General features: G+C 43.5%; 1 protein-coding gene across 4 annotated transcripts in view; it reads right to left on the reverse strand.

Annotated features, from left to right (window-relative positions):
• Nucleotides 1-27,834, reverse strand: part of gria3b (glutamate receptor, ionotropic, AMPA 3b) — a 420,593-nt gene that overhangs the window by 251,571 nt on the left and 141,188 nt on the right. For all 4 annotated transcript variants that reach the window (XR_009806959.1, XM_061901989.1, XM_061901988.1 and 1 more), the window contains one exon: nucleotides 19,481-19,720. Coding sequence is in view for 3 of the 4 variants with exons in the window: in XM_061901989.1 (XP_061757973.1) it covers nucleotides 19,481-19,720 (240 nt within the window). In the remaining variant the exon portion in view is untranslated. The remainder of the gene's footprint in view (nucleotides 1-19,480; nucleotides 19,721-27,834) is intronic.

Genomic DNA, 27,834 nt, shown 5'->3' on the forward strand with positions numbered 1-27,834 from the left:
CGCCCCCCGCGACCCAAAAGGGAATAAGCGGTAGAAATGGATGTATGGATGGATGATTGGGTGTGTTTGGACACCTAATTAGCATACTTCCAAGTTAGCAGCTATGTAGAAATTAGGTGTACCTTAACTTTTGATACTTTCAGCGAACTGTTTTAGGTTTTTGGAGCATCAGAAACATACTGGAATGATCAGATTTAAGATGCTTTTTTTATTAGAACACTTTGATTTTCATATTAACAACATAGCCATTATCTACCAAAATGTATTGCATGTATATAAGTAGAGTCTTGTCACGTAAACTCAATACAACAGTGGTTCTCAAATGGGGGTACGCGTACCCCTGTGGGTACTTGAAGGTATGCCAAGGGGTACATGAGATTTTTTTTAAATATTCCAAAAATTTGCAACAATTCAAAAATCCTTTATAAATATATTCATTGAATAATACTTCAACAAAATATGAATGTAAGTTCATAAACTGCGAAAAGAAATGCAACAATGCAATATTCAGTGTTGACAGCTAGATTTTTTGTGGACATGTTACATAAATATTGATGTTAAAGATTTATTTTTTTGTGAGGAAATGTTTAGAATTAAGTTCATGAATCCAGATGGATCTCTATTACAATCCCCAAAGAGGGCACTTTAAGTTGATGATTACTTCTATGTGTACAAATCTGCATTTATTTACTACTTAAGTATAAAATATTACACGGTCTAGCTCCATCCTATCTTGCCGATTGTATTGTACCATATGTCCCGGCAAGAAATCTCCGTTCAAAGGACTCCGGCTTATTAGTGATTCCCAAAGCCCAAAAAAAGTCTGCGGGCTATAGAGCGTTTTCCCTTCGGGTTCCAGTACTCTGGAATGCCCTCCCGGTAAAAGTTCGAGATGCCACCTCAGTAGAAGCATTTAAGTCTCACCTTAAAACTCATTTGTATACTCTAGCCTTTAAATAGACTCCCTTTTTAGACCAGTTGATCTGCCGTTTCTTTTCTTTTTCTTCTATGTCCCACTCTCCCTTGTGGAGGGGGTCCGGTCCGATCCGGTGGCCATGTACTGCTTGCCTGTGTATCGGCTGGGGACATCTCTGCGCTGCTGATCCGCCTCCGCTTGGGATGGTTTCCTGCTGGCTCCGCTGTGAACGGGACTCTCGCTGCTGTGTTGGATCTGCTTTGGACTGGACTCTCGCGACTGTGTTGGATCCATTATGGATGGAACTTTCACAGTATCATGTTAGACCCGCTCGACATCCATTCCTCCTCTCCAAGGTTCTCATAGTCATCATTGTCACCGACGTCCCACTGGGTGTGAGTTTTCCTTGCCCTTATGTGGGCCTACCGAGGATGTCGTAGTGGTTTGTGCAGCCCTTTGAGACACTAGTGATTTAGGGCTATATAAGTAAACATTGATTGATTGATTGATTTATAATGGAATCACTTGTTTACTTTTCAACAAGTTTTTAGTAATTTTTATATCTTTTTTTTCAAATAGTTCAGGAAAGACCACTACAAATGAGCAATATTTTGCACTAATATACAATTTAGTAAATCAGAAACTGATGACATGGTGCTGTATTTTACTTTATCTCTTTTTTTCAACCAAAAGTGCTTTTTTCTGATTAGGGGGTACTTGAATTAAACAAATTTCACAGGGGGTACATCACTGAAAAAAGGTTGAGAACCACTGCAATATAAGGTAGTCAAATGATCCTGACCATCACCAAAATCGCATCAAAACGTGTATATGTTTTAAAACCTTCATGAAAATGTACCCATGTTGCAAAGTAACTACCAGACAGGCACACCCCAGTAAGCAGTTAAGGTAAAGTGAAGTGAATTATATTTATATAGCGCTTTTCTCCAGTGACTCAAAGCGCTTTACATAGTGAAACCCAATATCTAAGTTACATTTAAACCAGTGTGGGTGGCACTGGGAGCAGGTGGGTAAAGTGGCTTGCTCAAGGACACAACGGCAGTAACTAGGATGGCACTAATGGGAATCGAACCTGCAACCCTCAAGTTGCTGACACGGCCACTCTACCAACCGAGCTATGCCGACCACGCAGTCTGATAGTTTATATATCAATGATGAAATATCAACATTGCAACACATGCCAATGCGGCCTTTTTAGTTTACTAAATTGCAGTTTTAAATTTTGTTGAAAATGTCGCGGAGTGACGTCACGGACTGTAGAGGACATATTAGCGCAGCACCATTTGCGGCTAAAAGTCGTCTCTTTTCATCGCGCAAATAAACAGTATTCTGGACATCTGTGTTGCTGAATCTTTTGCAATTTGTTCAAATAATAATGGAGAAGTCAAAGTAGAAAGATGGACTTGGAAAGCTTTAGCCTTTAGCCACACAAACACACAGTGATTCCTTGTTTAAAATTCCCGGAAGTGAAGCTTTACTATGGATCAGAGCGGTCAAGCAAACATGGATCCCGACCACTTGTCAACCGGCAGGTTTCGGTGAGAAAATTGTGGTAAAAAGTCGCCTCTTTCCGGAGATCAGCTGAGCTTGCGCCGTCCATGCAGCTGCCGTCGACTTCCCTCAGAGACTGGTGTCAAGACACCCGTGGACACACCCCTCCGACTATCAGGTACTATATAATCTCACTAAAACACTAGCAACACAATAGAAAGATAAGGGATTTCCCAGAATTATCCTAGTAAATGTGTCTAAAAACATCTGAATCGATCCCAATGCAATCGCTTTCATTTTTTACTTTGTTTTTTTTTTTTAGTCCTTCGCTATCAATGTCGTGGAGTGACGTCATGGACTGTAGAGGACATATTAGCGCAGCACCATTTGCGGCTAAAAGTCGTCTCTTTTCATCGCGCAAATAAACAGTATTCTGGACATCTGTGTTGCTGAATCTTTTGCAATTTGTTCAATTAATATTGGAGAAGACAAAGCAGAAAGATGGACTTGGGAAGCTTTAGTCTTTAGCCACACAAACACACAGTGATTCCTTTTTTAAAATTCCCGGAAGTGAAGCTTTACTATGGATCAGAGCGGTCAAGCGAACATGGATCCCGACCACTTGTCAACCGGCAGGTTTTGGTGAGAAAATTGTGGTAAAAAGTCGCCTCTTTCCGGAGATCAGCTGAGCTTGCGCCGTCCATGCAGCTGCCGTCGACTTCCCTCAGAGACTGGGTCAAGACACCCGTGGACACACCCCTCCGACTATCAGGTACTATTTAAACTCACTAAAACACTAGCAACACAATAGAAAGATATGTCGTGGAGTGACGTCATGGACTGTAGAGGACATATTAGCGCAGCACCATTTGCGGCTAAAAGTCGTCTCTTTTCATCGCGCAAATAAACAGTATTCTGGACATCTGTGTTGCTGAATCTTTTGCAATTTGTTCAATTAATAATGGAGAATACAAAGTAGAAAGATGGACTTGGAAAGCTTTAGCCTTTAGCCACACAAACACACAGTGATTCCTTTTTTAAAATTCCCGGAAGTGAACTTTTACTATGGATCAGAGCGGTCAAGCGAACATGGTTCCCGACCACTTGTCAACCGGCAGGTTTCGGTGAGAAAATTGTGGTAAAAAGTCGCCTCTTACCGGAGATCAGCTGAGCTTGCGCCGTCCATGCAGATGCCGTCGACTTCCCTCAGAGACTGGCGTCAAGACACCCGTGGACACACCCCTCCGACTATCAGGTACTATTTAAACTCACTAAAACACTAGCAACACAATAGAAAGATAAGGGATTTCCCAGAATTATCCTAGTAAATGTGTCTAAAAACATCTAAATCCGTCCCTTTATTTTTTATGTATTTTTTTCTTCCAGTCCTTCGCTATCAATATCATCATCCACAAATCTTTCATCCTCGCTCAAATTAATGGGGAAATTGTCGTTTTCTCTGTCCGAATAGCTCTTTTTGTAGGAGGCTCCCATTATAAACAATGTGAGGACGTGAGGAGCCCTCACCCTTGTGACGTCATCATCGCCGACTTCCGGTAAAGGCAAGGCTTTTTTATCAGCACCAAAATTTGTGAACTTTATCATCGATGTTCTCTACTAAATCCTTTCAGCAAAAATATGGCAATATCGCGAAATGATCAAGTATGACGGATAGAATGGACCTGCTATCCCCGTTTAAATAAGAACATCTCATTTCAGTAGGCCTTTAAGTTAAAGTTAAAGTACCAATGAAAGTCACACACACAGTAGGTGTGGTGAAAATTGTCCTCTGCATTTCACCCATCACCTTGATCTCCCCTTGGGAGGGGAGGGGGAGCAGTGAGCAGCAGCGGTGGCCGCGCCTGGGAATCATTTTTGGTGATTTTAACACCCAATTCCAACCCTTGATGCTGAGTAAGGGAAGTAATGGGTCCCATTTGTATAGTCTTTGGTATGACTCGCGCCAGGGTTTGAACTCACGACCTACCGATCTCAGGGCGGACACTCTAACCACTAGGGGTGTAACGGTACGTGTATTTGTATTGAACCGTTTCGGTACGGGGGTTCCGGTTCGGTGCGGAGCAGTACCGAACGAGTTCCACACGAACATATGCGAAAGTCTTAAAAAGCTGCTACGCTCCGTTCTGCCTCCGTCTCTGTCTGTACACAGCACCCAGCATTGTCCCGCCCACACAACCATCTGATTGGTTACATACAAAGCCAATCAGCAATGCGTATTCAGAGCGCATGTCGTCAGCGCTTTAGTGTCGATGTCGAGCAGATAGGTCTTTAGCAGGGGAGCAACGCACTCTCCCCAAATTTTATTCCAAGTCAACTACTTTCTAAACATCACTATGAGCCCGTTGACCTTCTAGAAACAGACTGCAGCTCAGCTCACTCGCAGTCCTGGCTTGAGGTGAAGGCTAGTTAGCTTTTAGCGTAACGTTAACTCACTTTTCTGTGTGTGTGTGTGTGTGTGTGTGTGTGTGTTACGGACAGTGTTGATTGAGGTGTTGAAGCAGCAAAAAAGGACATTAAATGAAGAGTTTCTGTCAATGATAGTGTATAAAATAATTTAAGTGCATCATAAAGCCTACATCAGGGGTGGGCATTACGTCGATCGCGATCGACTGGTCGATCTCGGAGGGTGTGTCAGTCGATCTCAAGCCAGGCATTAAAAAATAGACATAAAAATGAGCAATCATCAATCATACCAAGACTTCACTTTCGTCAGTTGTTTGACATTCTCGGCACCCGAGGATCTTGTGAGATGACGCTGGCTGCTGCGAGCTCATATTTAAGAAAAAAATCACTAACAGGGCGGACGCAGAGAAACACATTTTATTTCTAGAGACTCCGTACATACTGTCAAAACTCTAAAGACCGACTGCACAGTTCCTGTCTTCACCATAAAAGACCTGTTTCATCCTGCCTGTGCTAACAAAATAAGAGTCTCAGAAAGCTAGCGTGCACAAGCTAGCAAGCTACGGAGTTTGATGCCAATGTATTTCTCCCCCGCCCTCAGCGACCGCTTTCTCACTTGCTTGCCCACCCGCACAGTCACTGACGTCACTCACCTGCTGCCAGACATTAAAGGGCCACACACATATGCTACTCTCATAACAAAGTGTTTAAAAACGAGTATGCAAGTTGGACAAATGAGATGCCAAATCCAACCACTTTCATGTGGTATTGGACAGAAAGGAGGACTTTTTTTTTCCCTCCATTTGAAAATGCGGACGTTATCAGCACCATTGTCTAATTCCAATCAATGCAAGTCATCAGAATCAGGTAATACACCAACTTATATTCTTGTCTTCATGAAAGAAAGGAATCTATGTGTGTTAAACATGCTTGTATTATCATTAAACACCATTAACTTGTTAACAAAAATGTCTCTTTCATAAATAAATAAATATAAATTATAAATAGGAATGAGGTAGATCTCCTCGACTTGGTCAATTGCAAAGTAGCTCGCCTGCAGAAAAAGTGTGAGCGCCCCTGGCCTACATGAACTCCATGGTGGTCAGGGATGAATTTTCAGCTATAGTTACATGAATCATTAGTAATGTAGCAGCCTAGTTTTGAATGGCAGGGTCCCTGCTATCACATCTTGATAAAAAAATATAACATTTACATAATAAAAATCAACTACAGGCTTCCCCCAATGCTATAATAAATTAAGCATGATGAGTTCACGGTGGCAGAGGGTTTAGTGCGCCTGCCTCACAATACGAAGTTCCTGCAGTCCTGGGTTCAAATCCAGGCTCGGGATCTTTCTGTGTGCAGTTTGCATGTTCTCCCCGTGAATGCGTGGGTTCCCTCCGGGTACTCCGGCTTCCTCCCACCTCCAAAGACATGCACCTGGGGATAGGTTGATTGGCAACACTAAAAATTGACCCTAGTGTTTGAATGTGAGTGTGAATGTTGTCTGTCTATCTGTGTTGGCCCTGCGATGAGGTGGCGACTTGTCCAGGGTGTATCCCGCCTTCCGCCCGGTTGTAGCTGAGATAGGCGCCAGCGCCCCCCGCGACCCCAAAAGGGAATAAGTGGTAGAAAATGGATGGAGTTGACTTGAAACTGTTTAATGTTGCACTTTTTATATGTAGAAGAAAAGTTGTGTCATTTTATTTAATCAAAGCAACAACTTGAGGCGGTTTAATGTGGATTAACGTGGGCAGAATTATTATAGTGGTCCCAATGTTAAAAGGATAAAGCCATTGTTTACAAATATGGTAAATAAATAACCCACAAATTTATATTTTGTTGTTTACTTACTGTACCGAAAATTAACTGAACCGAGGTACGTACCGAACCGACATTTTTGTGTACCATTACACCCCTACTAACCACTACTAAAGTTATCCTAAAGAGGTACAAAACAAGTCCGAGGAATACTTTGCACGTCACTTTCTACTATAGTTTGGGCAACAGTTTGTGTGCGAACTAGCCGGGGAGCTGCACTCGGTGATAAGAGGACAGAGAAGCTTCCTGACACATCTGTCTGCTCGATGAGCCAAGTGTCAAAGCCCCCCCCGCCCCCCCCAAAGAACAGGATGGAGCGCATCAATAAACGACTTTAATCCCCTCCTGGGGCCAATGTCCTCCCACTAATAAGGGATCGTCTTACACCGCTGGCAGACGGAATCGAGGTAAAAGTGGCTTGGCATGGGCTCCGGCACGGGGGCTCCACTGTACGCAGGGAATTGTCTGGACACAGGTAGCGGGCTGTAAATCACACACGCCTGCTGTTGTCTTAATTGTCGGACCAGATCGCTGTTGTGTTCCGCTCCTTCCCTCCGACGCCCGGCGGTCCCTCCACTCTTTCTTTTTTTTTACTAAATGTCCGCCATCACTCTCACTTTAGCACCACCTCTGTTTGATTTTTCCCCAGCCGTATCGCCATCCCCGCACACGCACAAGAGAATGGAAAGCGGAGGGCTGCAAGCCCGGCTGAAGGACGTGCGGGTCGCTCGCGTCCGCGGGGGCGGATAAAAAAAAAATCAGGAGTGTTCTAGTCGGCGTGACCCTAATTAACCATCTATTATCTACAGGCCGCGCGGTGGATTAAGGCCTTGAGCTGTGAAGCCTGCAGACGTGAAGACCCAAAGACGGAGGACTTCAAATCCTGCCTCGAAGCAAGGATTCTGAAGAGAATTCAGGATGCTTGAAGTTTATCTCCTCACTCAGCAAGTAAACAACGCAAAAATTGGCAAAAGTATTTGGCCACCCATCCAAATGATCAGAATTGGGGGTCCTAATCACCTGCTGCGTTAAATCAAGCACTTGGACATGGAGATTTGTGAAAGAATGGGCCGCTCTCATTCGACCGTGTCCCTCGGGAAGTCCTGTGGGGAGTGCTCAGAGAGTACGGGGTATCGGACTGTCTTATTGTGGCGGTCCGATCCCTGTATGATCAGTGCCAGAGCTTGGTCCGCATTGCTAGCAGTAAGTCGAACACATTTCCAGTGAGGGTTGGACTCCGCCAAGGCTGTCCTTTGTCACCGATTCTGTTCATAACTTTTATGGACAGAATTTCTAGGCGCAGTCAAGGCGTTGAGGGGTTCCGGTTTGGTGGCCGCGGGATTAGGTCTCTGCTTTTTGCAGACGATGTGGTCCTGATGGCTTCATCTGACCGGGATCTTCAGCTCTCACTGGATCGGTTCGCAGCCGAGTGTGAAGCGACCGGAATGAGAATCAGCACCTCCAAGTCCGAGTCCATGGTTCTCGCCCGGAAAAGGGTGGAGTGCCATCTCCGGGTTGGGGAGGAGACCCTGCCCCAAGTGGAGGAGTTCAAGTACCTAGGAATCTTGTTCACGAGTGGGGGAAGAGTGGATCGTAGGATCGACAGGCGGATCGGTGCGGCGTCTTCGGTAATGCGGACGTTGTACCGATCCGTTGTGGTGAAGAAGGAGCTGAGCCGGAAGGCAAAGCTCTCAATTTACCGTTCGATCTACGTTCCCATCCTCACCTATGGTCATGAGCTTTGGGTCATGACCGAAAGGACAAGATCACGGGTACAAGCGGCCGAAATGAGTTTCCTCCGCCGTGTGGCGGGTCTCTCCCTTAGAGATAGGGTGAGAAGCTCTGCCATCCGGGAGGAACTCAAAGTAAAACCGTTGCTCCTCCACATCGAGAGGAGCCAGATGAGGTGGTTCGGGCATCTGGTCAGGATGCCACCCGAACGCCTCCCTAGTGAGGTGTTTAGGGCACGTCCAACCGGTAGGAGGCGACGGGGAAGACCCAGGACACGTTGGGAAGACTATGTCTCCCGGCTGGCCCGGGAACGCCTCGGGATCCCCCGGGAAGAGCTAGTCGAAGTGGCTGGGGAGAGGGAAATCTGGGCTTCCCTGCTTAGGCTGCTGCCCCCGAGACCTGACCTCGGATAAGCGGAAGAAGATGGATGGATGGATGGATGGATGGGCCGCTCTCATGAGCTCAGTCATTTCAAGCATAGGATGCCACCTGTGCGACAAATCCAGTCGTGACATTTCCAGTGAATGCTCCAGGATACCAAAACATTTGGGACAATTCCATGCTCCCAATCTTGTGGGAACAGTTTGGAACGGGCCCGTTCCTCTTCCAACATGAACGTGCACCGGTGCACAAAGTAAGGTCTATAACAGGGGTCGGGAAGCTTTTTGGCTGAGAGAGCCAAGAAGCCAAATATTTTCAAAGGTATTTCCGTAAGAGCCATATAATATTTTTTTCTACAATGAACACAACTAATCACGTACATTTTGAAGTAAAACCAACATTTATAGAGTATAATAAGTCTGTTATACTCTTTAATAATATTGTTATTCTGAAGCTAACTGTGGAGGGGGTGTGGCCTGCGGGCCTGCAGCGAAGCAGGGTGTGCCAGGACCGGCCTCGAAATCAGCGACAGGTGCGTGGATGGCCCACCTGTGCCTTGTTATCTAATCACCTGTCGCTATGTTATAAGCTCAGGACTACTCAGGACCTTCGTATTGTGAGGCAGATGCACTAACCCCTGTACCACCGTGCTGCCCATGTTCATTGTCATTTATGTATTATTTCACTGACTGCTTCTTTGCTATCACTTTTACCGCCATATTTGTACGTATCCTGTTTGCTGATGTTGTTCTGTTGTTGTCTCTCTGGCCCTGTGGTTAGAGTGTCCGCCCTGAAATCGGTAGGTTGTGAGTTCAAACCCCAGCCAAGTCATACCAAAGACTACAAAAAATGGGACACATTACCTCCCTGCTTGGCACTCAGCATCAAGGGTTGGAATTGGGGGTTAAATCACCATAAATGATTCCGAGTGTGGCCTACGCTGCTGCTCACTGCTCCCCTCACCTCCCAGGGGGTGAACAAGGGGATGGGTCAAATGCAGAGGACACATTTAACCACACATAGTGTGTCTGTGACAATCATTGGTACTTTAATTGTCACATAGCGTCGGTGACGAACCCGAAGATGCAGAGAAGGTGGCAGGCATCGTTCAGGTAAACATAATGTAGTGGAATTTCGGACCTGTATACAAAATTTAAGTCGGAAAAAAAAAGTCTATCTGAAAGCCTATTTTGAATCACTGGGAAAGCAAATATAGGGGAAAGTTGAATTCGGGGTCGCGCCAACTAGTCTACAAAATGTGATGACTGCTTGTTATGACTAAGGAGACCACGATTGTGTTGGAGCCAGCAGTTCCAAAACAAAAAGACCTTGACACATGAGGGAATCATATAATAAAGCCAGTGGACCAACATTTGAGATGATTTGCATGTTTTCGTTTGATTCTGAATCCTCTGGAGGACGATGTCGGTCTACATGGGCAATTTAATCTAACCTGTACTTTTTGATTAATGGGTAAATAAAACTTTTGTACTAAAACCACTTTGTTTGCAGTGTAAGCTCGGGACTCTCCACCACAATATTTTAATTTATCACTAAAACAAGAACAAACAAAAGCCGCGCACAAGGCTATGAACAACAACTCTTACTGTGACACAAAGGAACTATGGCATGAGCAGAGTGAACGGACGTAGACACAGCTACAACGATAAGTAATAATGACATCGACAGGTAGTGGTTACATCGACACGACAATAATCCACCACTGACTGGAGGACAAAGCTGGTCTAAACAGCAGCTGGCTGATTGACACCAGGTGTGTCCCAGTGCCAATCAGCCACAGCTGAGGGGAAAAAGCACTCAGAGATAACAGCAGGAAATGGAAAAAATAAGAGCGTTTACAGGAAATAAGATAAAACAGAGGAAGAACTAAAACAAAACCAAACTGTAACTTTAACTTTATCTCCCTCTTGTTCCCGCACTGTCTTCCTTTTTTCCTTCTTTCTTTCTCCTTTCTAAGGATAATAAAGTCGAGTACACATAAGGCAACAAGAGAAGTTTCCCAAACTTCTCTTTTGTAAAGTAAACGTGTACAGCCGATATGGGCACCTACATCAACTATATCAATCAATCAATCAATGTTTACTTATATAGCCCTAAATCACTAGTGTCTCAAAGGGCTGCACAAACCACCACGACATCCTCGGTAGGCCCACATAAGGGCAAGGAAAACTCACACCCAGTGGGACATCGGTGACAATAATGACCCAGTGGGACGTCGGTGACAATAATGACTATGAGAACCTTAGAGACGTCTGTGACAATAATGACTATGAGAACCTTAGAGAGGAGGAAAGCAATGGATGTCGAGCGGGTCTAACATGATTCTGTGAAAGTTCAATCCACAATGGAGCCAACACAGTCGCGAGAGTCCAGTCCAAAGCGGATCCAACACAGCAGCGAGAGTCCCGTTCACAGCGGAGCCAGCAGGAAACCATCCCAAGCGGAGGCGGATCAGCAGCGCAGAGATGTCCCCAGCCGATACACAGGCCGAGCAGTACATGGCCACCGGATCGGACCGGACTCCCTCCACAAGGGAGAGTGGGACATAGAAGAAAATTTGCCTGAGTAGCTGGACAGGACAAAAAATAAATAAAAAAATAAAGAAATTGCCCCAAAATGAATACTTCAGCATGTTGACAAGCCGCTTTTAACCAGAGTCTATTGTCGACAAGGAAATTTGATCTGAACACAAAGCCCTCATTGACGCGGCACAACGCGCCGCACCCCCCAAAAAAACAAACAAAATAAAAACGGAAAGAGGTTCCGATTTCGGAGAAGGGGAGACATTTTGGAGGCAGATGTGACGTACCTCATTTCCCGTGACGGACGACAGACGAGCCACCATCAACATGATTAAACAGAAGATTAACTGACACAAACCAGCCAACTGTTCCGAGTATCCAAGGATTATTCCTCACGAGACACCATTTCTTCAAGTGCTATGTGTTAATACACGCGACTGATTTATTTGTGCCGATTTACATAACATTACGCGACTGTATAAATTAGTGCTGTGTTATCATTTCAAGCATTACATGGATCTGAGAAGGTATTACGGGATGTCCTCTGTTCAGCCCGGTGTGCAGATGCTATTCTGAGAGACTTTTTTACCGTCACAAATTGAAGTGTAGCAATATCATTTTCCGTCTCCCGAGGTATATTTTGTTCTGATGCATCTCTAACAGGGGTCGGCAACCCGCGACTCTTGGATCACTCTGATGTGGCTCAGCTGCACACTTGCCGACCCCCCCCCATTTTTCCGGGAGGTTTTCCGGATTTCAGTACCTCTCCCAGAAATCTCCCCAGGATAACGTTCTCAGATTTTCACCCGGACAACAATATTGAGGACGTGCTGTGATGGCAATGCCTTAAATGTCTTCTCGACCATGTCGTCACGTCCGCTTTAATACTATCTGAGTGCCGGCCCGCCACATCTAGTGTGCGGCTGCTGACTCAACGTACAAGCGACTGCAAGGCATACATGTTACACTGAGGGTTGTGATATAAACAACTTTAACACTCTTACTAATATGCGCCACACTGTGAACCCACACCAAACAAGAATGGCAAACACATTTCGGGAGAACATCCGCACTGTAACACAACGTAAACACAACAGAAAAAATACCCAGAATCCCATGCATCCCTAACTCTTCAGGGCTACATTAGCCACCCTCCCCCCTCCGTGCGTCGGTTGAGGTGGGCGGGGTTTGGTGGTAGCGGGGGTGAATAATGTAGCCTTGAAGAGTTCGGGATACATGGGATTGTTGACCCCTGAACTATAACATACTGAGCCCCTAAAGGGACATGAGGAAAAAAAAAATTGGGGAGGGAACATTTTTTTAGGTTTTTTTTTTTTTTAAGATATGTATCTCGTGCGCACGAGAAACTTTTGTGTGAGCACGAGATATGTATCACATGCGCACGAGAAAGCATTGGATGCGTGCGCGTGGTTTGAGGTGTGTGTTAAAATGGCAGTTCAGGAGTTAATTCGGCTGTTTTTCCAACTCGGACTTCACTGTAACGACATTGCGGCTTTGCTTGCAAGTCGTCATCGGTATATTGTGTCCGAAAGTTATTTAAAACCTATTATGAAGGCATGTAGTCTGTTTCGGCGCAAAGGATACACCTCTTTGGATCGCGTGGTAGATTTCATTCACCAGCAGTTACAAACAAGTGGCCTGCTGTGTGGAAATAGGCGGATGGATGTACACTAAATGCAAGGAGGATGGATTACACACCAAGAAAGAAGAGGAACGCTTAATAACAAATAACTTTACCCAAGGGGTGTTGAACTCAGAGAAAGGAGATGGCTCCATGAATTGATTTATGTGGACCCCGACTTATTCGGGTGTTACCATTTAGTGGTCAATTGTATGGAATATGTACTGTACTGTGCAATTTACTAATAAAAGTTTCAATCAATCAATCCATCGTCGAAACTATTTTGCAAAAGTGTCGTGTGTTGACTAAGGGGAGATGACGGCAAACAGACACCAGAGTGGTGTTATGTTCAATAATGTATTACATATATACAGTCAATATATATAATAAGAATAATTAACAATATATACTAATAAACTAAGGAAATTAAGTGTTGAACGAGATACAAGGAACGAGGAAGTCCTTTGGGGCAGGCAGGTGATCTGGGGCGAGAGAAAGGCGTCGGAGTTCAGGGGCGAGCGAGGAGTCGAGGAACGAGGGAGGCAGTCGAGATCCAGGGCAATGGAAGGAAAACACTGCTGAAACACGGGAGATTATGGGGGAACGTCTTAGTTGGAAATTCAACCGATTTAACTCCTAAACTTGCATTTTCACACACACCTCCAACCATGCGGACGGAGCCAATGTTTTCTCGTACGCACGTGATACATATCTTGTGCGCACGCAAAAGTTTCTCTTGCGCACGAGACACATATCTAATTTCAATACATATCTAATGTCAATCAGAAGAAGTCTGGAGTTAAACCAAATCAAATCTTCCATCCATCCATTAATTTTCTCCCGCTTGTCCCTTTTTGCGTAGCGGATGATGCTGGAGCATATCTCAGCTGCATTTAGGCAGAAGGCGGCGTACACCCTGGACAAGTCAAATCAACTTTATTAAGTTTATTGGGAGGACTATTTTAAGCGCAAAAATTATGACTTTAGTGGTGGAGCTGCTCTTAAATATTTTTGAAAGTTTATTGAAAAAAACAGATATTATTATTAATTTAGTTACAATTACTCTGTGAAAGTAAAAGATGAAGAAAGCAAACATACAGAAACATTAAAATGTATAGATGCCCGCAAGGGGTACAATTACTTATCAAGTGTTCGTATTTCAGTAGAAGATATTTCTCTACAAGAAAAGTTGAGCAGTTCGGTGTCAATTTTTCATAGATTTTGCACCTTGATCACTTTTTTTTAAACCCGTTATTTTTCGATTGTGGAGGTGTTCCCGGATTGCGAATGAAAGCACGGACCACCTTCTGCAAAACTATAATAATTTATATTTTAAAAAACGTGCACTGTTTAACAAAATATCTCGAAGATGAACGTCACTGCTATTTTTCTTTTCCCCAGACACAGCCAAAAATAAACTTTAAAAACATTTTATCAATTCAAATGTCAGGTACACCTGCTTCCTTGCCTGTCAATTTAAACATACAAAATAAAAGCTATGTTTAGCAGCAATTAAGTTACTACATGTTGCGCGTTGGTTTAATTATGTGCATGCCAATAGCATATGAAAATAATACTTCATCCTACTTTTTTTTTAATTTTCTCATAGCCTGGAAGAGCTTGTCCACCTCTAGCTGACAGCTTTTTTTAATGTTTTATTTTTTATTTTGTCCTGTCCAGGTTCTCAGGTTATGTAGATGCCCATATCGGCTGTTTAGATTTACTTTACAAAGGATACTTCTCTTGTTGCCTTATTTGAATTTGACTTTATTAAATGTATTTATATTATCATTTGGTGCAGCCGGGCCGGAGCAGGAGGGAATGGAAAGAGAAAAAAAAGGAAGACAGAGAGAAAAAACAACAACAGCAAACACAACAATAACAACAACAACAATAGAACACCAGCACATACGATATGTACAAATATGATTGTAAAAGTGGTAGCTGTTAGTAAAATAAATAATATAGAAATGACAATGAGCATTTTTACACTACAACTGGAGCAATACAAATACCAATAGAAAAAGCGCTATTGATTATGAACAATACCAATAGCTTACCTCTATTATCAACTATAAAGTTGCTCAATGCAACAATACGTATAAATAATTATAACTAGAAAGATAAAAAAAATATTTAAAAAAATAAAAAAAAGGAACCTATACTAATCTTGTAGATTGTTATAGTAACAATAGGTTAAGATTTGTCAATATGCCATGTGTTACCCAGTTTACCCTAGGGCAAAAACGTTGATATATGTTTGATGAAACGTGATTATGTGAATGGGTGTATGTATGTATATGTACTTGTATATGAACACAATGTGTATATGAATGTTTGTACAGTGAATGTATATGTACAGTATATGTATGTTTGTACAGTAAATGCATATGTACAGTATGTGTATGTTTGTACAGTAAATGTATATGTACAGTATGTGTATGTTTGTACAGTAAATGCATATGTACAGTATATGTATGTTTGTACCGTGAATGCATATGTACAGTATATGTATGTTTGTATAGTGAATGCATATGTACAGTATATGTATGTTTGTACAGTGAATGCATATGTACAGTATATGTATGTTTGTACAGTGAATGCATATGTACAGTATATGTATGTTTGTACAGTAAATGCATATGTACAGTATATGTATGTTTGTACTGTGAATGCATATGTACAGTATATGTATGTTTGTACCGTGAATGTATATTTACAGTATATGTATGTTTGTACCGTGAATGTGCGTGTAGATGGACGAACTTGGAGTATGTAGGTATGTACCGTATTTGTGTATGTATGTGGGAGCTTAGATACCTATGTATGGAAGTTTGCATGTATGAATAACGGTGTGTGTGTGTTTGTATGTACAATATATTTGACTCCCAGTGTGCGTGGGAGCCAGAGTACGTCCCCAGCCGCCCAGAGAGCCCAACCCAAACAGCAGCCCAGGGAACACCAGCCTCACGCGGTCAGGCCGCCCAGCGACGGGAACCCCAGAGCCCGGCCCACCGCGCCACCCGGAAGAGAGAGACGCGCCCGGCAGAGGACAAGGCACGAGAGAAGCAGCGGACGGCCAGACCCCAAGCCAGCGAGAGAAAACCCCTCACACGGGCAGAAAGACGGGACGCCCCGCCCGGGGGAACCCAGAGACTCCCCGCGGCCAGACTGGAAAACCGCTCCTGCCCCACCAGCACCCGGGCCCCCACGACCCCACCCCCACCCTCGGGGAGCACGGCGCCGTCCACACCAGGCCACCCCACCCAAGTCGGCCACCACAGGACCACCCAGTGCAGGGCCGCGAGAACCACCCACCCCACCCGCAGGGACCCCAACGATGGAGATGGAACAACCAGCAACCACCCTGTCGAAGCCCCCCCTCCCCTCGAGAGAGAGAGAGGGAAAAAAAAAAGCTGACAGCTTTAACTAATGTCCAAATAAGTACGTCCACCTCGCTGTGACATCACAGCGAGTAATTACTCTTATTTTTGTATTTTTTTTGTCATGAAAAGGGAGGTTCTTTGGGTTGGTGCAGTGCAGTAATTGTAAGTGTATCTTGTGTTTTTTTATGTTGGTTTAATTTAACCCCAAAAAAATAAAAATACAATAAAATTAAAAATAAAATGGATCGTGAGATCGACAGGTGCGGCGTCTTCAGTAATGCGGACGTTGTTCCGATCCGTTGTGGTGAAGAAGGAGCTGAGCCGGAAGGCAAAGCTCTCAATTTACCGGTCGATCTACATTCCCATCCTCACCTATGGTCATGAGCTTTGGGTCATGACCGAAAGGATAAGATCACGGGTACAAGCGGCCCAAATGAGTTTCCAGGTCTCTCCCTTAGAGATAGGGTGAGAAGCTCTGCCATCCGGGAGGAACTCAAAGTAAAGCCGCTGCTCTTTCACATCGAGAGGAGCCAGATGAGCTGGTTCGGGCATCTGGTCAGGATGCCACCCGAACGCCTCCCTAGGGAGGCATTTAGGGCATGTCCAACCGGTAGGAGGCCACGGGGAAGACCCAGGACACGTTGGGAAGATGGCCTGGGAACGCCTCGGGATCCCCTGGGAAGAGCTAGACGAAGTGGCTGGGGAGAGGGAAGTCTGGGTTACCCTGCTTAGGCTGTTGCCCCCGCGACCCAACCTCGGATAAGCGGAAGAAGATGGATGGATGGATGGATGTAAAATAAAATAAATAAAATAAATGAATACAATTTTTTTTTTTTTTAATATTCTGCGGCCCGGTACCAATCGAGCCTGGTGGTTCGGGACCACTGTTTTATACCACTCTTGTTTGTCTCATTTTGTCCACCAATTATTTTATGCTGTGCGTGAATGCGCTAAGGTGAGCTTTGTTGATGTTAGTGACTTTCGCTAATGTGCTAATAATCCGTGCTTACATGCTATTTAGGCTCGCTGTGTGTACATTTTGCATCATTATGACTCGTTTGTAGGTACATTTGAGTTCATTTCATTTCCTTTAGTTTTGTCCTGCATTTAATTTATATTCGCATGTCTCATGACACATTAACTGTTTGTGATATTGGCAGCATTTCTGATTGTGTGCCATGTTGTTCCAGGCCACAGCAAACGTTACACAGCTTGCAAAGATTGTAATAAATCCATTTGAAGAAGACAGCATGCCCTTTCCTTAACTTGGACACAAACATCTATACATTTGGCAGTTTTAAGGCAATAATTTCCAGGAGTTATCTAACCATCTGAGAGACTTACTGTCAGGATTGCTCCGGACAGTTTGTTTGTGTTTTAGTTTTTTCCTCTGTGAGTTTAGTATTTCCTGTTAGCGCTCTTATTTTGTTGGTTTCCTATCTTTCTCCCTGAGCGCTGTTTCCCCTCAGCTGCGGCTGATTGGCCCCTGGCCACACCTGGTGTCGATCAGCCCGCCCCTATTTAGACCTGTCTTCCCATCCAGTCAGTGCTGGATTATTGTCGATGTCCTTTCCGCATTGTCGCTCCTGTCGGTCGTTTTGTGTCGTGTCATTGCAGCGTAGCGGTAAAGCTATATTTCGGTATCTGTTTGTAGCTTACTGTCTTTTGTTCCCTGCTTCCGTTTTGTTTTAATTCTACAAGTAACCACTTTTGTTTTCCTGCTCGCTACCCGCTAGCTTCCACGCTAGGCCCTTTTGTTTTTGCTAGCTTCCATGCTAAGCTCATTTTGTTTTCTCGCTCCCATGCTAGCTCTTTTAGTTTTGTTATCCGTCTTGTGCACGCTTTTTGTTGTACCCCTTTGGTTCTTGTTCTAGTGTTTTAATTAAAAGAGGTTTACCTGTAAAATGCCTGCCTTCTTCCCTGCATCTTGGGGTTCGTCACCAACAAACTCTGACACCTACTTAATGTGTTGCCTTCATTATAACACTTAACCCTTGTATTATGTTGGAAAACAATGACATTGATTATGTTGCGGGTCATTTTGACCCGTACGGTGTAAATGCACGCAAAACAGTCAAGAAAACAGGTTAAACCAATAACAATTTTATTTTAGGTTATATAAACATTTAGAAAAGTGACATACAATACATTTTTTATTCCAATTGTATTATGTTAAGGGTCAATTTGACCCATTTCACTTTTTGTGTTGATCAAAGTACTGGTTATCCTTTCTTTTTCTTGCTGAAATCTGGTGACTTTTCCTCATCTAGGGTCATGAACTGGTGTGTAAATCTGGACACTTTGTTGTGTAGTGGAATGTTTGTGCAGAGTTTGTATAAAAAGATGATGTTGCGAGTCATTTTGACCCAGGCGCTTTAATGTGGGTAAATAGCTGTTCAGATCCAACAATAAACATGTCTCCTTGATGTACTTTTCACTTTGATGTACAATTGTTTGTATTTTGATTGTCTCTGAGACCCAGAGCCAGGTGTGTGAAGAGAGGGAACTTTCTCACACTTGTCCTTGTCTCCTCAGATGTCATCCTTCTGGAGCTCATTTTTGGTGAGTTTGTCAAAGAGATGACATGAGAACAGTGACAAGGACAAGTGTGAGAAAGTTCCCTCTCTTCACACACCTGGCTCTGGGTCTCAGAGGCAATCGAAATACAAACAATTGTACATCAAAGTAAAATGTACATCAAAGAGACTTGTTTATTTTGGCTATTTACCCACATTAAAGCGTCTGGGTCAAAATGACACGCAACATCATCTTTGTATACAAACTCTGCAAGACATTCCACTACACAAAAAAGTGTCCAGATTTTACACACCAGTCCATGACCCTAGATGAGGAAAAGTCACCAAATTTCAGCAAGAAAAAGAAAGGATAACCAGTACTTTGATAAACACAAAAACTGAAATGGGTCAAATTGACCCTCAACATAATATAAGGGTTAAATAATGTTTTTAACTTTTTGCGGCTCCAGATCGAGTAGTTTTTTTGTATTTTTGGTCCAATATGGCTCTTTCAACATGTTAGGTTGCCGACCCCTGGCCCAGACCTATGGTGCGCTCACACTTCACCAGAAAAGTCAAATACGAAGATCAGCTCGACTGCCACTTACCTCGGTCTGTGTCGTAGAGGTAGACAAACTTCTGCCACTTGTAGTGAGAGAGCAGACTTAGGACTGCACCTCGAAGGGCGGGGCGCATCTGGATGACAAACTGCACCTCGTTGTCGGTGGGGTAACTGGGCGTGACAAAGGAGGTATGCAGAGCTCCGCAGAACGACGTCAGGGTGTTCATGGACTTCTTGTCGTAGAATCCGAAGATGGCGTACACGCCGCGGGAGAACTGGGAGCAAACTGCAGGACAGCAAAGAGGAGCAAAAGCACGGAAGGGTTAACATTAGAGTCGGCAAAATTTGCGTAAGCTCATTTAAAACATCTTAAGGCCCAAGCTGTTTGTTTACATGCTTTTTTTTAATTTATCTTTGATATTTGGGCTCATTGGACCCTAATCAGAATAAAAACTAAAAATCATCTTTTGATATGATGTACTTAGTCCATAAGTACACAAACGTGTACGTCATATGTAGTGACATGCAAATTTTTATTTTTACACTTTTTTTTCCCAAATTCCATTGTATGTTATACTCTTCTGACACCACCAGATGGCAGTATACGTGTCCATTTGTCGGCATAAGACCCCAATTCAGTAGTGTACACAATGTTGGCAATAGGAACTAAAAGGTGCTGTCCACGCATGTGGCCACTGAAGCCTTTAGAGGTTAAGGCGCTGGAGTATCGATTGGACTCATTTGGACCTCTGATAATAACCAATTAAAGCTTGATGTGACTCCTACTTGCCTTTGATTTACTCTAACACACCGTATCCGAGGTAACGTACACAAACATATCATGTTTAATGTATACAGTATAACAGCAACTTTTTCTTTCTGCTCAGCTTTTTTTCCCCACTTTTCTTTATATCATTTTGCAAAGTTTCCAATAAGTGTACTTGTGTAAGGTTTGCCCTCGTTTTCGTATACATCTCGGTGACCGTACCTTCCTCCATTATTGCCTACAAGTCTTCATTGAACAGAAAGTGAAAAATAAATGTTCTTTTTACGTTATATTTGATTTCATTCTTCATTTATCCTCGTTTTCTACAGTTAAATATACAATTATTCTCAATAAAATGTTTTTTTTTTAATATTTGTATATCTTTCACACAATTAGAATCACATTATTTCCTACAGGAAAAATTGCTTTGCCAGAAAATGTTTCCAAACAGCTGCGATTGTGCGGTCTTTATACACACCATCAAGCGCTGTGGCTTCAAACCTTACCAAAGTCATACTAAAACATTTTGATAGGTTTTTTTTAGCACCATCAGTAATGTTCTATATATTTCAATGGAACATATACAATAATGGTGTTGTTTACTTGACTCATATTGCCATCATATTGCAGTCTACATGTATCTCTTATATTTAACTTCCATCTACTTGTTACACTTATCATTACTAGGATGCTGATGAGAGTGCGGAAATATGACCATTTCACAACAATTCTCAAATCCCTTCACTGACTTCCTGTTCCACTCAGGATTGAATACAAAGTCTCCCTACTAACCAGCCATTGCGTCCATGGAAATACCCCCCTCTACCTCAAAGAAGGGCTCGCCCCCAAATCTTCCACACGACACCTCCACTCCGGACAGGCTAACCTCCTCCAACCTCCGAGGACAAAGCTACGAACAATGGGAGACTGGGCATTCTGCTCTGCCGCTCTCAGTCTGTGGAATGTTATCCCTGAGCACCTGAGTGCACCACAGACTGTGAATGCTTTTAAAAAAGGCTTAAAAACCCTTCTTTTTTTTTAAATATTAAATTTTTTAGATGTATGCATACTAGTTCTAGCTGTTAAGCTGTTCCAGTTTTTTATTTATTTATTATTTTTATTATCTTTTTATATTTATTTTTATTCTTTTAATTACACTGTAGCACTTTGAGGTTGTTTACTCAATGTAAAATGCTTTTTACAAATACAATCTATTATTATTATTATTATTATTACACGATGTACCAAATAACATTGCTCTGAGGTCGTTAAGCAAAATCAGAATTATTCCATACATTAGGCACACCGGGTTATTAGGTGCACTGTTTAGTTTTGAGGGGGGGAAAATATTTTAGGTGCGGCTTGTATTGTAAAAATTGTAGTTTTCTTAAAGCATGACCAAGAGTGGCAACCATACAAAATGAAGCACTTAATACAATGTCAATAAATTGTTTTCGGAGTGCGATAACAAAAGCCTCGAAGTTTTAATGCTTTTTAATCTTTCTTTTAATCTTCTAAAATAGTTATTTGCAATAAGAAACTTTTGTTTAATGTATCGTAAGATTTGCTGTTAAAATGAAGCCAATATGGAATTTTTTTTGTGGTGTCCTGTATTTTGAAAAAAAGCGAAGTGAAGTGAATTATATTTATATAGTGCTTTTTCTCTAGTGACTCAAAGCGCTTTACATAGTGCAGGGGTCGGGAACCTTTTTGTTTGAGAGAGCCATGAAAGCCAAATATTTCAAAATGTAAATTCCGTGAGAGCCGTATAATATTTTTTAACACTGAATTCAACTAAATGCGTGCATTTTCAAGACCAACATTCTAGAACAACAGAAATAATAAGTCCTTTATTATTTTTATGAACATTGTTATTCAAAAGCTAACCAATAGTAAATATAATACTTCTTACCATGAATGCGACATCTTGAACAGGTGCAATAGAAAATGGATTGTTTGGATTAAAATGAGAATGTTTTAAAATTTCAACGTTATTTTTAACACTGTGATTACCAGCGGAATTATTCTTTACTCATCCTATTAGGCAATGTCAGTTAAGATTTATTGGAGAGCCAGATGCAGTCATCAAAAGAGCCACATCTGGCTCTAGAGCCATAGGTTCCCTACCCCTGACATAATGGGGCGGTATAGCTCGGTTGGTAGAAAGGCCGTGCCAGCAACTTGAGGGTTGCAGGTTCGATCCCCGCTTCCGCCATCCTAGTCCCTGCCGTTGTGTCCTTGGGCAAGACACTTTACCCACCTGCTCCCAGTGCCACCCACACTGGTTTAAATGTAAAAATTAGATATTGGGTTTCACTATGTAAAAGCGCTTTGAGTCACTAGAAAAAAGCACTATATAAATATACTTCACTAATACTTCACTAATGAAACCCAATATCTATGTTTTACATTTAAAGCAGTGTGGGTGGCACTGGGGAGCAGGTGGGTAAAGTGTCTTGCCCATGGACACAACGGCAGTGACTAGGATGGCGGAAGCGGGGATCGAACCTGCAACCCTCAAGTTGCTGACACGGCCGCTCTACCAACCGAGCTACACCGCCAGTATTGAAATACATTATGGTTCCGGTACTGGGACATATCAGCTGAAACCTCACTGGAATTCCAGTAAGACATCTTCCTCATCCACAGTAAAAGTCTGCCTGCAGACTTGTCAGTGTTGCTTTTCTTTTTGCAACAATCCACAGAAGTCACTATCCATGCCTTGAGTGAGGTCCGAATTCTCTTTCATTGACTTACATGGTTTAAGTTTTTCCTGCATAAAAGAAGTGAGCATTGGGACACATCCGCATCTATCATGCCCTCAATTGGATGGCGAATGCACATTACAGTTGAATCCATTAAAGTTGCTGAGGAATATTCCCAGCTTCAGGTGTGTTATGCTTCCTTGCCCTATCACCGACTTCGGCTTATACGTTCTCTGATTGACGATCAAATGCTCCCACTCGGTAATAAACCACCCCTAACAGCTGTAAACACTTTGAATATGCAACGCTCAAATGCGGGGAAGGACGGCTACGCCGCGTCAAATTATACCTGCTTGATTGTGCTCCAGTTATCCATTCAAGTTGCACATCAAACGCCGCTCAAGCCTGCAGCCTCGACGAGAACCCTCACCTATTGCTGAGATTAGTGAGTCTGACTTGTAGACAATCCGTCACAAACGTGTCAACAGTTTGTGTTATCCGCCTTTTTTTTTTTTTGCAATCAAACACAAGACGCCATCAATCCAATCCAATCCACTTTATTTATATAGCACATTTAAACAACAATAACGTTTCCAAAGTGCTGCACAGCCATGTTAAAAACAATATTATGCTCCACCAATGACTGAATAAAACAAAAAATTAATAAAAATAAAACCAATAAAAACAATATAAAAACAAATATGATTAGAAACTATTTTAAAGGGTAAAATCAATTAAAACCGTAAAATAAAAATAAAAGTGTATAAAAAACACAGAGGACAACAGAGGACAACAGAGGACCACACAACTCACGTAGTGTTAAAAGCCAAAGAATAAAAGTGGGTCTTAAGACGAGACTTAAAACACTCCACTGTTGGAGCAGTTTGAACATGGAGGGGCAGAGTGTTCCAGAGCTTAGGGCCGACCACAGAGAAGGCCCTGTCTCCCCTGGTCTTAAGTCTGGTCTTGGGCACCACGAGCTGGAGCTGGCTTTCGGACCTCAGAGCGCGCGCAGGGATGTAAATTTAAATGAGGTCCGAGATATATTCAGGTGCCAGTCCATGTCAATCAATCAATCAATCAATCAATGTTTACTTATATAGCCCTAAATCACTTGTGTCTCAAAGGGCTGCACAGACCACCACGACATCCTCGGTAGGCCCACATAAGGGCAAGGAAAACTCACACCCAGTGGGACATCGGTGACAATAATGACTATGATAACCTTGGAGAGGAGGAAAGCAATGGATGTCGAGCGGGTCTAACATGATACTGTGAAAGTTCAATCCACAATGGATCAAACACAGTCGCGAGAGTCCAGTCCAAAGCGGATCCAACACAGCAGCGAGAGTCCCGTTCACAGCGGAGCCAGCAGGAAACCATCCCAAGCGGAGGCGGATCAGCAGCGCAGAGATGTCCCCAGCCGATACACAGGCGAGCGGTACATGGCCACCGGATCGGACCGGACCCCCTCCAAAATGGAGAGTGGGACATAGAAGAAAAAGAAAAGAAACGGCAGATCAACTGGTCTAAAAAGGGAGTCTATTTAAAGGGTAGAGTATACAAATGAGTTTTAAGGTGAGACTTAAATGCTTCTACTGAGGTGGCATCGCGAACTGTTACCGGGAGGGCATTCCAGAGTACTGGAGCCCGAACGGAAAACGCTCTATAGCCCGCAGACTTTTTTTGGGCTCTAGGAATCACTAATAAGCCGGAGTCTTTTGAACGCAGATTTCTTGCCGGGACATATGGTACAATACAATCGGCAAGATAGGCTGGAGCTAGACCGTGTAGTATTTTATACGTAAGTAGTAAAACCTTAAAGTCACATCTTAAGTGCACAGGAAGCCAGTGCAGGTGAGCCAGTACAGGCGTAATGTGATCAAACTTTCTTGTTCTTGTCAAAAGTCTAGCAGCCGCATTTTGTACCAACTGTAATCTTTTAATGCTAGACATGGGGGGACCCAAAAATAATACGTTACAGTAGTCGAGGCGAGACGTAACAAACGCATGGATAATGATCTCGGCGTCTTTAGTGGACAAAATGGAGCGAATTTTAGCGATGTTACGGAGATGAAAGAAGGCCGTTTTAGTAACGCTTTTAATGTGTGACTCAAAGGAGAGAGTTGGGTCGAAGATAATACCCAGATTTTTTACAGAGTCACCTTGTTTTATTATTTGGTTGTCAAATGTTAAAGTTGTGTTATTAAATAGAGGTCGGTGTCTAGCAGGACCGATAATCAGCATTTCCGTTTTTTTGGCGTTGAGTTGCAAAAAGTTAGCGGACATCCATTGTTTAATTTCATTAAGACATTTTTAAAATCAATTCTAAAATGAACAGGGAGCCTAGTGCAAACTCTGAAGAATTGGGGTTATATGCTGGCGTTTCCTGGCCACTGTTAAAAGTCGTGCTGCCGCGTTCTGGACTAACTGCAACCGTGAGAGAGCTTTTTGGCTAATGCCAGCATAAAAGTGCATTGCAGTAGTCCAGGCCACTTGAAATAAAAGCATGCACGACTTGTTCAAAAAGGTTAAAAGATAAAAACGGTTTAACCTTTACTAAAAGACGAAGGTGATAAAAGCACGATTTTAAAACGCCATTGACTTGTTTGTCTAGTTTAAAATCGCTGTCTATAGTGACACAAACAAACACCTCCTTTCTGAATCGTTTTATGAGGAAAAGAGTTCTCCTTTGGAGAGGAGTCTGCAGGATCACATATTAGCTCTTTAGCACAATTACCCAGTGAATGAGAAATGTAGTCAATGCCTCGTCCTAATTCCCTTTCCTCTCGGTCTGCCCAGTTGCAGAGGCATCGCCCAAGGTAATAGCAACACCCACCCAGAGATGCACTTAGGTGAATCAACAGATGGACATCAGTGTTGTCACTAAGGCCATTTCAACCCCTTCAACAAACAATTATTCAGCCTAAGCCCCGTTTTAGCCACACTAAACCATCATTTACGGTCCCCCTCCTCGGACACATTTTTACACAGCTGAGTGTGCCATGTATTTCTTGAATCTGGACTCATTGATCGTTTACAAACTGAGTTCGGAGAGAAAGTGACCACCAGAAAGAACACACCACAGCCAGCTTCATAATACCAACCCCGTTTCCATATGAGTTGGGAAATTGCGTTAGATGTAAATAAAAACGGAATACATCCATCCATCCATCTTCTTCCACTTATCCGAGGTCGGGTCGCGGGGGCAACAGCCTAAGCAGGGAAACCCAGACTTCCCTTTCCCCAGCCACTTCCTCTAGCTCTTCCCGGGGGATCCCGAGGCGTTCCCAGCCCAGCCGAGAGAAATAGTCTTCCCAACATGTCCTGGGTCTTCCCCGTGGCCTCCTACCGGTTGGACGTGCCCTAAACACCTCCCTAGGGAGGCGTTCGGGTGGCATCCTGACCAGATGCCCGAACCACCTCATCTGGCTCCTCTCGATGTGGAGGAGCAGCGGCTTTACTTTGAGTTCCTCCCGGATGGCAGAGCTTCTCACCCTATCTCTAAGGGAGAGACCCAAACTCATTTCGGCCGCTTGTACCCGTGATCTTATCCTTTCGGTCATGACCCAAAGCTCATGACCATAGGTGAGGATGGGAACGTAGATCGACCGGTAAATTGAGAGCTTTGCCTTCCGGCTCAGCTCCTTCTTCACCACAACGGATCGGTACAACGTCCGCATTACTGAAGACGCCGCACCGATCCGCCTGTCGATCTCACGATCCACTCTTCCCTCACTCGTGAACAAGACTCCTAGGTACTTGAACTCCTCCACTTGGGGCAGGGTCTCCTCCCCAACCCGGAGATGGCACTCCACCCTTTTCCGGGCGAGAACCATGGACTCGGACTTGGAGGTGCTGATTCTCATTCCGGTCGCTTCACACTCGGCTGCAAACCGATCCAGTGAGAGCTGAAGATCCCGATTCAACCCATATTCAGTTGAATGCACTACAAAGACAATATATTTGATGTTCAAACTCATAGACTTGATTGTATTTTTTTTTTTGCAAATAATTAACTTAGAATTTCATGGCTGCAACATGTGCCAAAGTAGTTGGGAAAGGGCATGTTCACCACTGTGTTTCATCACCTTTTCTTTTAACAACACTCAAACCTTTGGGAACTAAGGAAACCCATTTCTGAAGCTTTTCAGGTGGAATTCTTTCACATTCTTGTTTTATGTACAGCTTAAAGGGGAACATTATCACAATTTCAAAAGGGTTGAAAACAATAAAAATCAGTTCCCAGTGGCTTGTTGTATTTTTTGAAGTTTTTTTCAAAATTTCACCGGTCCCGGAACATCCCTGAATAAAGCTTTAAAGTGCCTTATTTTCGCTATCTTCGAAACCACTATCCATTTCCCTGTGACGTCATACAGGGCTGCCAATACAAACAACATGGCGGTTACCACAGCAAGACATAGACTCGGATTTCAGCGGCTTAAGCGATTCAACAGATTACGCATGTATTGAAACAGATGGTCAGAGTATGGAGGCAGATAGCGAAAACTAAATTGAAGAAGAAAGTCAAGCTATTGAGCGGATAGCTATTGACGCTATCCGGCCATAGCGTGGGTGTACCTAATGAAGTGGCTCATAGCATGGCTGCCTTATTAGCATCGCCGGTAAACTGTGCGGACCAAACGATCAGGACTTTCGCATCTTGTGACAACAGGCCACCAGTTCCGCTACCTCCCTCCTGTACACTGCCTCAGCTCCCCCGGTGATCAGTCCGACGACCATAGTAGCTTCTGCAAACTTGATGATACTGGAGTTGTTCTGGGAGGCCACACAGTCGTGTGTGAAGAGGGTGTACAGTAGGGGGCTCAGCACGCAGCCTTGGGGGGTCCCTACGCTTAGAACTGTTGTGCCTGATGTCTGGTTGCCGATCCTGACTGACTGGGGCCGGTTTGTGAGAAAGTTCAGTAC

Source organism: Nerophis ophidion, linkage group LG05 (assembly GCF_033978795.1).
Source record: "Nerophis ophidion isolate RoL-2023_Sa linkage group LG05, RoL_Noph_v1.0, whole genome shotgun sequence".
Taxonomy (NCBI): domain Eukaryota; kingdom Metazoa; phylum Chordata; class Actinopteri; order Syngnathiformes; family Syngnathidae; genus Nerophis; species Nerophis ophidion.